Source organism: Hesperophylax consimilis, chromosome 23 (genome assembly GCF_061612785.1).
Source record: "Hesperophylax consimilis isolate HC1 chromosome 23, BYU_Hcon_1.0, whole genome shotgun sequence".
NCBI lineage: Eukaryota > Metazoa > Arthropoda > Insecta > Trichoptera > Limnephilidae > Hesperophylax > Hesperophylax consimilis.
In genome coordinates, this window is record NC_142858.1 from 17,920,239 (window position 1) to 17,934,237 (window position 13,999).

Below are 13,999 nucleotides of genomic sequence, written 5' to 3' on the forward strand. Positions count from 1 at the left end.
TCATATACGCCACTCAAAAGATCGACAGTGAATATATTTAAGAATAGGCAAACAAGTATAAACAAAAATATTACAATGACCCATGATTAAGTAGTTACTTTTATAAAAAAAAAAACACTTTAAAAAGTAAAATTATCATAAAATACGAAATTATTGCCTTTATGTATACATCCAAGACATTTATAAAATACAAAAATCAAAGATGTTTAAATAACATAAAATAAATAATTTTCAATAAAGGTATTTTGAAACATGACGATTTTTGATTTAATATTGATGTGAACAATTTTTTTTTGTTTAATTTAACTTAAAATGACGCCATTAAGTAACTTTGCAATTCTTGAAGATTTTTTTTTAAATGACAATAAATACGGATAAAGAATTGCAATATTCTTACTTTTATTGGAATATTGGGTGATTTTTTTAATAGTAAAATCGAGATGGTTAAACTGAAAAAAAAAAAAAAACTGACAAATGCCCATTCAGCGGTCCCAAAATTGGATGAAACCCAAAGAAGGCACCACAAGCAGTTGTCTGGATGAGGCATTTGAGCCGCTTATCATAATTTATTATCAGTATATATATTTACAACACAACATTACTTCAGCGCCTTGTAGCGAGACGTGCCTGATTTTATTGTTGGCGGATTTGCTGTCATTTTCTGTTCCTAAAATATACAATATTTAGCCGTGCTTCTCTGAGAACATCGGTTCTTATTGTTAAGATCTTTACTTCGTGACGACGACTTACTTTATTGAAATCGAGTCAAAGATATACAAATATCAAAATATAAAGTATTAAAAATAAAATAAAAACTTTATTATTCAATAATATTAATTAAATCTCAATAGATACATAATAAACCCCAACTATTAAATAGGTAAAATATATTATTTATTCTTATTAATTGGAACTTATTATTAATATTTGTATCTACATCCATTTTCATTGTCGATGATCTCCCTATCTCTCTTCTATAGCATTTTTTTCTAATTTTCGTATATTGGATGTGGGTTCCTTTCTTTCAAATAAAATTAAAGAAATATGAGATGTACAGTTAACATATTTTATATACAATATCCCTTTTTTTATTAGTTAGTCTTTCTTCTCACGGGGTACCTGTATTATTTATTTATAAATATTCCTTAAGGCGATGCACTACGTCGTGTAATATTTTAAATTGAGCCGCTATCAATAATAACCCTTACGTAGATGGCGGTAAGGTTTAAATTCCCGCTTAACACCATCCGCTTGTTTAGATTTATGCAAGAAAAAAACATGGCCAAAAAGTGCCTTTTATTTTATTTTGTGGATGTCCAGGCATAAATATTAATTTTTTTTCTGATCATTTTATAAATAACTTAATTTGCCACATTATACAATAAAATCATTTATCCGAAAATGGGTTCGGAAGTAGTAGATTTTGAACATTAAAGCAGTTTTCATAGGCCTTTACATTATTTTTTTCTGGGCTTATAAAAAGACTTCTCTAAAAAATACTCCAAGGCCAAGATGTATTCTACTCGCAGTTAAAGCATCTGAAACATTTCTAGGCGACCAAATTTTCAAACCAAAAACACATGATTTTGCATTACTACGTATGGCATCGCCTTAACAGTATTTGTAACTTTTGTATATATTGTACGGCCATTTCTGGGAAGCCCGAAAACTGTCTTCAACAGAAAACTAAGCGACTAAACCATAATCGATGTATGTATTATACCAAATAGATTGTCGACACTATAATTAGAACGATCCGCACATCGGATGCGCCAGTCTAAGTCTGGCGCCTCCAAACATCTTGACAGGCGTGTTGGTCCAACTGACGAGACTAAGGCCGTCAAGTGCTAAAGGGGATCCTCGCTCGATGAGGCATTTTCGGTAACTAAGCTCTACCAGCTTATATCCGGTGGACTTCGTCTCCTGTCTGACTCCTCCGGACGAGACTTTCCTCTGCATCTTAGTGGGGACGAACCGCGAGTTTGTTCGATCTGGACGTTCGAAGTTGATCCCTTCTCGGTCATCAATATCTGACCTGTAGTGGGCAATATCTGGAACTCTGTCATCACTGTTGACGAAGCTTGTTTCCCGGCTGTTCCCGTGTTCCTTAAAAATCTGTTTTTCGTTCAGAGAATTTCCCAGTTTTACAGGTTTGTCGAACTCTGCATGCTTTTCATTGATCGACGCATCCATTAACACCGGGACGTAATCAGACTCACCGTTGTTAATTTTATCTCTGATATTTTCTGGAAATCTCGTGTTAATACTCGAACGAACCGACTCTTGCTCCAGTTGTTTATATGGATTTAAGTTGTTGATGTGTTGGTTTCCGTGATTGATTACGCGAACGTATTGAAAATTCTTTTTTGGGACAGGTAGATTGTTAAACGGCTGACGAACAATATTAATTTCATCTCTCTGTACATGTAGATGACTGCGTGGTTCTTGGCGATTGAGCGTGAGTTTATTGTAACCAATATTATTTAATCTTTCACTTTCATCCGGTATTTCTTCTTCGGGTGTGGCTGACTTTTTAACACTGTAGTGCGGAGAAAAACTTTCCCCTTGACTGTAATGTCCGCCTTCTGAACTATTAAAATCGTATTTATAGTAATTACCGATTTTTGGGGGGATTTTTCTTTTGTTTTGTTGTTTGTTACCCGTGTAGTGAATCTGAGAGTATAATACTTCGTAACTGGGATTCGGAGAGTTATCCTCAGACGTTTTCTTGTTATCATCTTTGTTATTCTTTGGGTAGTTTGTATAGGGGTCAATAGACAATTCCGATTGAGCGCTGACTGGATCGTCGTAATTAAATCTGTGATTTTGAAGCCTCTTGTTATTGTCGAGAGCAATAATGACCCTCGTGTATTCATTGTTATTTGTGTGGGGGACGTCGCCTCTTTGCAAAGAAGTGTCGTCATACTCTTCCTCAGCCGAGCTGCCACTTCTCGGGAATACTTCAACATTCACAACCTCATTTTTGGTGGGGTAAACAATAACAGACTCCGGGTTCAATATCTGGATATTTTTCTCACCTCCACTTAAATCTCGGCGGACCACGGTGTGGTTCGCTTCATGGCGTTTTTTCATAATTTGTATGCTGGAAGAGTATGGCCGGTAGACCTCGTGCTGCGAACTTGGGTATGGGTATAGATCCGACGGGACGTAAGACGACCCTCTATGATGGTGGGGGTGAGCGTGATTCTGCTGGTGGCCATTGGCGTGGGCGTGCGCATGATATTGGCGATTGCGCTTTTGCTGCTGATGATGGTAATGAGCTTTGACCGATTCTCTCTGAGGAACTCTGTATTTTAGATGTCGGAATAGTTCAGTAGGGAAATAATTGTTTTGGTCATACCATTCATTTCCCTTAAAATTATTCCTGGAATACATAACCTCAAAGCTCGGTTTCATTGAAACGTCTGCAGGGGGCAAAGCTGGCGGGGTTTGATATATGGGCAGATTTGTAAGAGCCAACGTTTGTTGTTCATCTATTGCCTTGTTACTTTGAACATGCCTCCAGGAAGGAGCGGGAGGGCGGAGGAGATCTGAAGGGGGGTCTGATAAATAAACATCCTCTTCTTCTTCCTCTTCTTCTTCATCTTCACTATCTTCGTTCTCTTCTTCCGAGAAGTCATCTGGTTCCGGTGCGTCTGGGAAATATTTTATCGCTATGATGTGATCGGTGTTTATGTCTCTAGTATCTTTATTTTTTTTTGCCTTATGAGCAACATACGGCGTATAGTCTTCGTCAATATTGTAATAGTTATCTGTTACAATTCTCAGTTTGTTCGAGTCAATGGACTTAGGTCGGTGTTCGCTGTTCGGAAGTTGCGGGAACACTATTGGCGGGAAGTTTAGTCTGGCGGTTTGGTTTTCAGGCTCCTCCTCGTCGTTCAAGTCCCCTAAGCGAATGTAGTCAGAGTGGGTGATTTCTTCATCATCTGGTCGCACGGCGCGGTAGTGATGCCTTGTCTCTTGCCTCTCGTTGTATCTGTGATTTCCGGCTTCAGTGGTGGAAGAAAGCACCATGTTAAAGCCGAATATTTCACCTTCAATGCCGTCATCCAATCCTGAAAAGAAATTCTTTATCAGGATACTGTAGGTAATTTGAGAATATGTGTGTAATAAGTGCAATCTAAGTCCATAGCCTACCTTTATCAATGTCCGTATATTCCTGCCCCAGCACCAAGTCTCCTCCCCCGGGAATCGTTATATCTCTCAGCTAAAACCAATATAGAAAAACGCGATGATTTATGTAATCGTTTTAAGAAACATAAAAGTATTAGCACTTATCTAAAGGGGAAAAGATTTTTTCCATGTTAAAACCGTTTGACGAATAGACCAATGCCTTCTATTATTATTTATTTTAAATCTCCAGATAGTAATTCTGTGTTTGTATTATTGGTATTTCATTAAAAGGAGCTCCGAAAAACCAGTATAATTAATATCTTCGGGACATGAGAACAGTCGGGAGACACGCCAATTTTACTCCATCACGAAAAAACTTCCTCTTTATTAAAAGTTTATCCTCCCTCATACAATACGGGTATCTTTTAGATACAGAATCGCTATACCATTTCGCTACAAAAAGCTCTCAATAACGATAAACTAAAAAAATATTTGAATGAAAAGAAGTTAACCTTGTCGTTAACCCCCTGCTCCCTGAGCGCGCCATCTATATAAACCTGCCAGCGGCCCGTGCGTGCGTGCCACGACTGGCACACGTGCACCCAGGAGCGCTCTCGCACCGGCACGCGCACGCGGCACAGCTCGTGCTCGAGCAGCCGCGTGCTCAGCCAACGCCCGCCCGGCGATATGGACGTGCGCAGTAGGCGGTCGCGCTCATGCTCTGGAAATGAAATAAAAATAATTTATAATCTTTCTACTGCTACTACATGTATGACAACTGAATACTATATAGTACATATAATACATCCAGGGACATTCGTTACATAATAAATATAGAATCGTTTAACAACAGGACAAATTAGAGTCCTTGCGAGAACCCTGAAGGAGTAACCATCTCTTACTTATACCAGGGCGGGTAATAATAATAATAATAATACTTGGATGACTTGTATAGCGCCGTTTTTGTGCAAAAACACCTCAAGGGCGCTGTACAAACTTATAATACATTTCTACAAGTAAGCGGTGGATGACACCCAGTGTGTAGTACATTTTAAAACCAGAACCTCAGTCAGTGACTGCTATGAGACCCGTAAATTTGGGGAAAGGAGTGAGAGAAGAGAAAGGTTTCAATTAAATGAATTCAAGAAACAGCCAATTTCGGATGACGCCAATATTTTGTATCGTTTTGAACAATGTATTTCAATGTTATGAAACTTCATTATTCGGCTATAAGATGAGTTCCTGTGAATATTTTTTTTTAAATGATTTATTTTGAGAATCAACTACCGCAATTAGCTATTTGAAAAAGTTTTCAGTAAGCTAATCTCAATGTCGAAGAATAGTATTTTATACATATTTTTAATGTTTATTCAAAAAATAATGTTACATAATTTACAGAGGATATAATAATTATTTCAGCAAAATTTTATACGTACGATGTACCATCATAATAAAGCTAGGCTTATGTGTATGGGGGAGGTGTCATTTATTTCGTTATTTTTTATATGCCAAAGTATTCAGTTTATATTTTCGGTGTATTTTTTAACGAGAATTTGAATATATTTGTTATTATTTATATTTCGCATATATCTTTAAAACTCTTCAAAAATAATAAAAACGCCAATGTCAGTTTATAGAATTCCACGAGGCCTATAAATGTATATTTTTATTTCGTTTGTAATTATTTTATTTGAATAGAAACGTTCTCGTTTATTGTTATTTAAGACCCCGCATTCTGAACTTCTACCGAGATATTTACAAAACATACATCCCTTGAACAATTAAGATTTTACGCTTCTAAAAACATGTAAAATGTTATTTTTGAAGATAATATCTATTCAGATGCCGAGTTGAATAAATAATTACACGAAATTCCGTTGAAGAAATGCTACACAAATAATAACGAAACATGTCTCTTTCTGTTATTTATCATGCTAGTTGTGGAAAAAATATCAGTATTTTTTAAAATGCTCCTCTCCACAGTAAGCGTTTAAATATGGTTTAAAAGGGAGATGTGTAAATACAAACGTTATGCCGGCGCCAGACATGTGTTCAAATAAGTGAACACTTATTTGAAGACTTTGCTCACACATTTGGTCACTTATGTGTGTCTCTGCCAGATATGTGTTCAAATATTTGATCACTTCTTTGAGCTCACAGTTTTCAAATAGACCTCACATAACATGGACGACGATTTGGTCGACACAGTTTGCTTATATTATTTATGTGCTAGTAATTATTTATTACACGGGCAAATAAATAAACAAAAACAGCCAAAACGAAGACGTGAATGGATGTGTGAAATGTATCGTAATAGAACAAGGTAAGTGAATTTTATTTATTTTATTTTAACAGCTAGCACAACACTTACAAAAATAAATCAGGAAAAGTCACCGTATATAGAACAATGTTGATAATGCTTTCCCTTTAGTCGTTTTTATTTAAAAAAAAATTTTGTTTTAGAGATTCCATGAAAAAAATGCTTGATGAAATGATGCCTAGACCAGTGGGTTACTTCAGTAACTTTTGCAGAATGTCTTCTGAAGACTTTGAAATGCTATTACAAAAAATTTCTCCTTTAATTTCAAAATTAGACACTAACTGGAGAATAGCTGTTCCTTCCAAAGTGAGATTGGCATTGACTTTAAGATTTTTAGCAACAGGCGATAGTTATATGAGTCTACAATATCTATTCAAAATTTCACATCAGTTAATCTCTACCATTGTGTACGAAGTGTGTAAAGCTCTGATTCAAGTTCTTAAGGAGGAAGTAAAGGTGAGTAAAAACAATGTTTAGTATGTATTACTTTTATTAATTAACGATATTAATAAGTAACTATTAATAAGTAACCTAACTATGGTAAACACACTAACTATGGTAAACAATCCATTGGTTACGCGGGGGGCAATTTATATAATTGCCTCCAGAATGACATTAAAAACGAAAAAAAAAGGAAACATTACAAAAAAAAAATTATCAATATTTATTCTTGATAAACAAAATAATGAAATAGAATAGCGCTGTATTGATAAATTTAAGTAATTTTAATGTGTTAAATTATTTCTAGTTAAATGAGTGAAAATGTAACTTTTAACTGGAATAAATTTTTTAAATAAAAATTTAAAAAAAAAATATCAATAATCGTCTGTATCAGTATCGTCATTACGATCATCACATAGGTTATAAGCTTCTTTAATAATATTTTTATTGTATTTTCTTGGTGGTATGATAGTTTGAGAAATAATGTTAATCTGTTTATCTTTACCGACTTCTGACTTCTTGTATTGATTACGTGAAGTACTTGGTATATTAGAGTCATATAAAGTATTATTGTCTGAAGTATACAATGCATAATTAGCAGTTTCCGGTGACAGATGAACTTCGGGCAGATTGATTTGAATGGCACAGTTGTTTTGAGCATTGGTGTCCTGAAATGGTGTTGAGGTGCGATTATCATAATTTAAAATGGATGGCGAATTATGTATATTTGTTTCCGGAGCAACTGAATGTGGTATCAATAGAGTGGATGATCCAGGTAAATTGGCAGGCTGGTGATAAACTACTTGTTGAGTTTGGTTCATATACGGCGAATACGCAGTTGTAGGTAAACTTTTACGAAGTCTCGCATTCATAGTATATTTGAATACTAGATTATCAATCTCATTCATTAGCACTAGCCTGTCATCCATATGTAAGGGCTTCAATTTCTCAGCTAGCAGCTGGCCATATAAATCACATTCGTTAACCTCTTTTTTATTTTCTCCACGATTACATCTATTTTTAATTAGGGAAAAAGCCTCATCCATTTGTTTCCTTGCAATCAGCATATCTTGCGCTCCACGTTGCCTCTTTGAGGGAAAAGAATCTGATCCACTTCGATTGTTGGATTCTCGTGACTCTGGACTTAAAGAAGAAGAAAGCGAAGAAGTTTCTGTTGAGTCTGTTTCACGTGACTGTGGCCTTTCTTCTGTTGTTTCCTGCAAAATAACAAATGTTACTCAAAACTAATTCAATGTCCCTTTTTATCTGTTTCAGCTACCCAAATCACCAAATGATTGGTTAATAAAAGCAGCTGGTTATGGAGCTGCATTCCCAAATTGTTTAGGAGCTTTGGATGGCAAACACGTTGTACTACAGTCGCCTATACACAGCGGATCAGATTTTTACAACTACAAGAAAAGTTTTAGTGTTGTTCTTTTAGCTCTAGTAGACGCTGATTATCTTTTCATGTTCGCCGATGTTGGTTGTCAAGGTAGAATGAGTGACGGCGGAGTACTAAGAAATAGTCTACTATGGGATAAAATTAATGAAAATACGCTAAATTTACCCAACCCGCATCCACTACCAGGCAGGCAAGCTTATATGCCATATGTCTTTGTTGCTGACAGTGCATTTGCATTGAGTGATACCGTGATGAAACCGTACCCAGGTAACCACCCAACACAAAGTAAGAAAAGGAATTTTAATCGCGCATTGTCAAAAGCAAGAGTTAAAGTGGAAAATGTTTTTGGAATAATGACATCAGTATTCAGAGTTTTCAAACATCCTATGCTTCTCCAACCCGATAAAGCCTCTATTGTGACCAGAGGCGGTTCCTTGGTACGTGCATTTGTGCATTGCACTGCTTGTCTTCAATCTCCACATAACAAATTACAACGACATCTGTGCCCCAGTGATCGATGTAAGAAATTCGTAATTCCCGTCAGGTCATTATTTGAGCTATCTTCTAGTAAAAAAATCCCGTCCAAGAGCAAGCGGTCGTGCATACCCAGATATGCACAAAACCAACTTTTACCATACTACTAAAACAGCGTCGGGCAGTATCGAGACAGCCCGAAGTAGCCGAAACGGTGACATGAGCGAGACAGATTACACTCTTAACGTCAAATTACGTGTTAGAGCAGTGCAGATACATAACCCATCCGTGCATTATCGAAGTGTTTTGACGGTGAGTGAATTTTGCATCACTTTGATCATGCGTAATCCAATGCGTTTGGAATGGATTCGCTTAGAAATACTAATGTTCAATGTTAACGCAACAACATTAACACATTGGAACTCGTTCGCGGTGAAATCAAACGGTTTCGCTATATTTTCAACGATGAATTGAGAGTCCTTTATTTTCGAGATAATTTTGTATTATTTAATCAGTTATTTTACAAATATAACTTAGAAGATAGAATGAATTGCAGTAGGTGTTCCCATTCATTAAATGCTCCACCTAAATTACAGACTAGGTATATTTTAAAAGTGAAATGCACTGCTGGTAATTACAGTCACGGGCCGCTTCTGATTGTGACTATGACTTGCGTTTATTTGCACAATTTTTTGAGAAAAAGCAGAGCATCACAACATATCTATTCACCACCAGAATCATTTGATCGCGTTATAAATAGTATATTTGTACCCGGAACATGGCGAAATGAAAACCCACCCAACGGTCTGATCCCAGTTGATTCACATCCTCGAAGAGCAGCAAATTCTGCACAGAATATCAGAGAAGAGTTTGCAGAATATTTCGCTACGACGAGATCAAATTTGGGCATAATAACTTAAACGACAAAGTTATTATAGCCCAACAGATACCAAATGCACTCCCAAAGTGTATACGTCAGATCCTGAAGAAGTGAACATTGTTCACGAAACATGTTGATTGTGTACAAATAAAGTGATGTAAACAAAGTTATTTGTCTTTTTATTAAAATAAATAATGCCATCAGAAAGTGAAAACCTTTCCGAAGAAGTTTTCTACGAAAAATTAGTATTTTGTCTTTATGTAACCGTGCTTAGAATTTTGTATCAGGTGTTTGTATCGATTATTAATAAAATACATAAAGAATTATGTAGCAAAAATGATTATTTATTTACTTACCACAGCTTCAGTACAAATTGTCCGACGGTACTCATATATACCCCCCATAAACGTATGGAGAGCATCAAATGCAAACCATGAAGGTTTGTAAATATCCTGAACACTAGATCCAGTTTTGGTAGATTCTTTTACTTTCTTCAAGCAATCTCTGTACTGGGTTAGTAAAGTGTTTTTTTTGCGCTTTAATTCCTCGATAGCGCAAGGTATTGAGAAATTCCGTTGAATACGGCTCCAGGCGTCATTAACGTTATTTCTGTTTTTATGCCCTTTTCGTTTTGGGTCCCATATGTCCGGCTCTCCTTGTAATAATTCAATGAATTCAAACACGCCCTCATTGTTCCACTCCATCGCTAGTTCGCTTGGTTATGGCTTGTGTGTGTACGCACGCGGCACGTCAACTCTCCACGGCGTCGCTCACGATACTGGGCATAAATATACCACTCTCTAGATCGATATCTTCCGGCTTTTTGTATCCAACAGAATTATACAGTACTTAACCACAGATATACAAGCAGTACCTACCGTGCGGAGCAGAGCAGTAGACAAGGTAGAGGAAACTCAAGGCCATTTAAAAAAAGATGCGACCGTAGACAACATAATTGCTCTCAGCCTACTCTATTCATTCACTAGCCCAAAAAAACTATTGTAAAAATAAAAATGTCCTTGAAGCAGAAAAATGTCGAAATGTTTTCCAAGGGCAAGGTTCATCTGACTAAGAAAATAAACTTTTACAGTGCATTTCCTTAAGATGAAACTTGTTAATCTGAGAAGTAGAAACCCAAAATGACAAGAAATTTGCAAAAACACTGAAGAAAATTTCCAAAACATCGACAGTACGACGAAAAATTCCGACATTTTTCAGCCTCATGAACTCATGGTTACATATGTTTAAAAATCTTTAATTTCACCAAAACAATAAGATAATACAGGATAACACTAATCAATAACATGAATAAGTTTATCGATATAATAAATAACATTTATACGTTGTGGAGGAAGACATAATGTCAAATATGAAGCATTGTTCAAAAAACCGAACGAATAACCTAAAACTGTTAATTCACTTTAAACTTGAACTTACGTAGGTAGGTTGAATATAATATGTTTGTAACTCGCTAACACTATACTGGCTTATATTGTATTTTTATCACGAACAACTTTAACACGCAATATTTTCGACGGAAATGATAGTATTTCGGCAGAAAATGACAACCCGCGTGTATAAATACACCACTGTCATTTTGTTTGAATGATTTGAAACTGTCAAACGTCAAAATTCCGTCATCTCTTTCTGTTACACGAGTCATTATGGTAGAGAGCGAGAGATCAAACCAATCCTTCTGTTCTCACCAATGAGATCTGAGCTTTTAGCCATATTATTCGTTTTCTATAAGAATTTTGAGGTGGGCGTGGCGGTTTCAAATGAGTTTCGAGGCCAAAGCTTAGTTAAATGCCCCTGATACTGGGCTTCGCGCAGTGTGGCTGGCATCCTGGCATGCAAACATTTTGACTTTGATCCCTTTGATGTGCGCCAAAAAAACCGACACGGAACGGCAAAGCGCACTTAAGTGCGCAAATAAGTGAACACAGTATCAAATGCCCGTGCCACACATGTGAACACTTATGTGAACACTTCTTTGAACACATGTCTGGCGCCGGCATTAGAGGAAGGCGCCATATTAAATATTTTATACAACATGACTCGTTTGAATTAGAGCAAAAATCTCTCGAAAAATGTTTTAGTTGCATTTAAATGTGATTTGTATCATACCTATAACATATTAAATAACAGAACAAAATGTGTTTTTAATATTTTTTGGATAACACTTTTTGATTTTTTTTCTATTGAGGAAATTTCATATAATTACCGTTTCGGCATAATATAATAATGTTTCTCTTCTATAGAAGCTGGCGCTTGTGTCAAGTATTGATATTATCTTTAAAAAATAACATATATGTCGAGAGATTTTTACTCTATTTTATGAAAGTCGTGTTAAATTAAATATTTTCTCAACTCTCTCTAACGCCTATTAATTATGACCTTTTTTTTAAATATTAGCGCGCTCCTCATGTCATTCATATTTACGTATCTAGCTTATTATTCATATTTTTAATGCTCATCACAGAGGTTTAAAAGGGAGAAAATAACCGCTCTTTCGACAATACCCGATAATGTTCGTTATATCGCATTTATTTTCTAGACCTAGGAATCTTCACATGCTTTCCATAACTGACTGAATTTAATATGTATTTCTGATAATTTAATAAACTCTATAACATAATAAATTGAGTGAAGAGTAAATGGACTGAACGCCATTGGCACTAACAAGAAGCAAAGCTAGCATTCCAAATGGAACAATGATACCAACCCTGAATTATGTCATTGAGACAAGGAACTGACAAAGGAAGGATGAAAGTAGATTTAATGCTTTAGAAATGAGATCTGTGAAGCGCATGTAAAGTAAAACTTTGCATGAGTATATGGAATTTGGTAGTAATGCAAGGTTGATGTAAGCGTATTGATTAAGATTACAAAACATCAGGTAAAGTATTCTCTCAGGTTGGAGAGAGTTCAGAAGAAATTCTTGAGATTTCTCTACATGAGGGAGTATGGCTACTACCCGTGGCTCTATCCCACTGACTTTCTTTTTGACGGGTCAGGAGGGATGTGCGCATTGCTACACATTTCTTTAGACTGATTCGTGGATGGTTTGAAAACTCGGTCATCACGGAGAGCATTCATTTCTATGTTCCCAATGGTTATCACTGTCACCGACAAGATAGACTATTCTATCTCCTGGCCTGCAGAACTAACTTGCCAATGGTCATACCGGTGGGGAGAGCAATCTTGCTGTTGAACAGAATCAATTCGGATATCGTCATTTTTAGCATCAATGAAGCTTCTTTTAAAAGTCAATCTCTATTATTATTGGTATAGGTGATATTATACACACTGTTAATATTAATCTAAGAATTATTATTTCAAAAATATTGTAAAAACGCAATACCATACCATTATATAAAAATGAACAATTTTGTAATGTTTTTGAAATGAATAAACAGAAATGAATTGAAAATGTTGCTTAGATCAGTCATGTGAGAAACAATTTATTAATGAAGCAAAGAGTGTTTGCCGAGACAGAGTATTATAGCTGTATATCCTCTCTGCCTACTCTACTGCGCAATGGTTGGTTAGTTATTTAGTTAGTTAGTATAAATAAGGTAGTCACGGGAATAGCTGAGGATGGGGTGCGCCAGGCTGAGGTTGTAGCTCTTGAGCCAGAGGCAAAAAGTAAACTGGCTCAGCGGCGGCACCTCCACTCTGTACTTTAGGAACTGCAACAAACACAACAAATATTACAGATACAATTTCTTTTCGAAGTATACAAAACATGCGTTCCAGGCTGCAGCCTGAAGCCAGCAGAATGAAGATTGCTCTGATGATTGCCAAGATTCCCCCATACTATTCCGCATCGCAAAAACAACTTTAAAACATAACTAGATATAAAAAATAAATACAAGAAATATTACAAAAGTTGTTAGGAAGCAATCAAAGAATTATTGTATGGAACAGCGAGAGTAGTTTTTTTTCATATTTGCAGAATATCTTGAATATAAAGCAGCGTTCGAAACAACGAAAACTCTAGGATAATAAGCTCTTGTACGCTATAATTTTAACACCTCATTAGACTGACGCATTTTTTTCCACACGCAACATGATTTAAATATTTATCTCTGGGAGCCTAATTTTACTATCCAAAAATAAAAATAAACGAAAATATTTGTTGGTTCAATATTTGAAAAAAAATAACTGTTCTGTTTGATATTTCGTCAAAAAGCTAAAAAAACAATATTATTATTTTTATTTATTTTTGAATTTCACACCCAGCTGAGCGTATTAATTATTTTTTAATACAAAGAACATCTATTCATTGATTTATACATATTTAACATTGATCAATTGTGTATTGAATGTTATCCTTACCTGAACG

At 35.7% G+C, this 13,999-nt stretch overlaps 2 protein-coding genes across 15 annotated transcripts in view; one reads left to right on the forward strand and one right to left on the reverse strand.

Moving 5' to 3' along the window:
• The window catches only part of LOC149412399 (coiled-coil domain-containing protein AGAP005037), a 408,813-nt gene that overhangs the window by 340,529 nt on the left and 54,285 nt on the right, over nucleotides 1-13,999 (forward strand). The gene's annotated exons all lie outside the window — the stretch shown is intronic.
• LOC149412402 (uncharacterized) lies at nucleotides 7,270-10,355 on the reverse strand. Its single transcript, XM_089645675.1, has 2 exons — nucleotides 10,008-10,355; nucleotides 7,270-8,112 (listed from the first exon to the last, which is right to left on the reverse strand). The coding sequence occupies exons 1-2, from the start codon at nucleotides 10,353-10,355 to the stop codon at nucleotides 7,270-7,272; spliced, it is 1,191 nt and encodes a 396-aa protein (XP_089501801.1).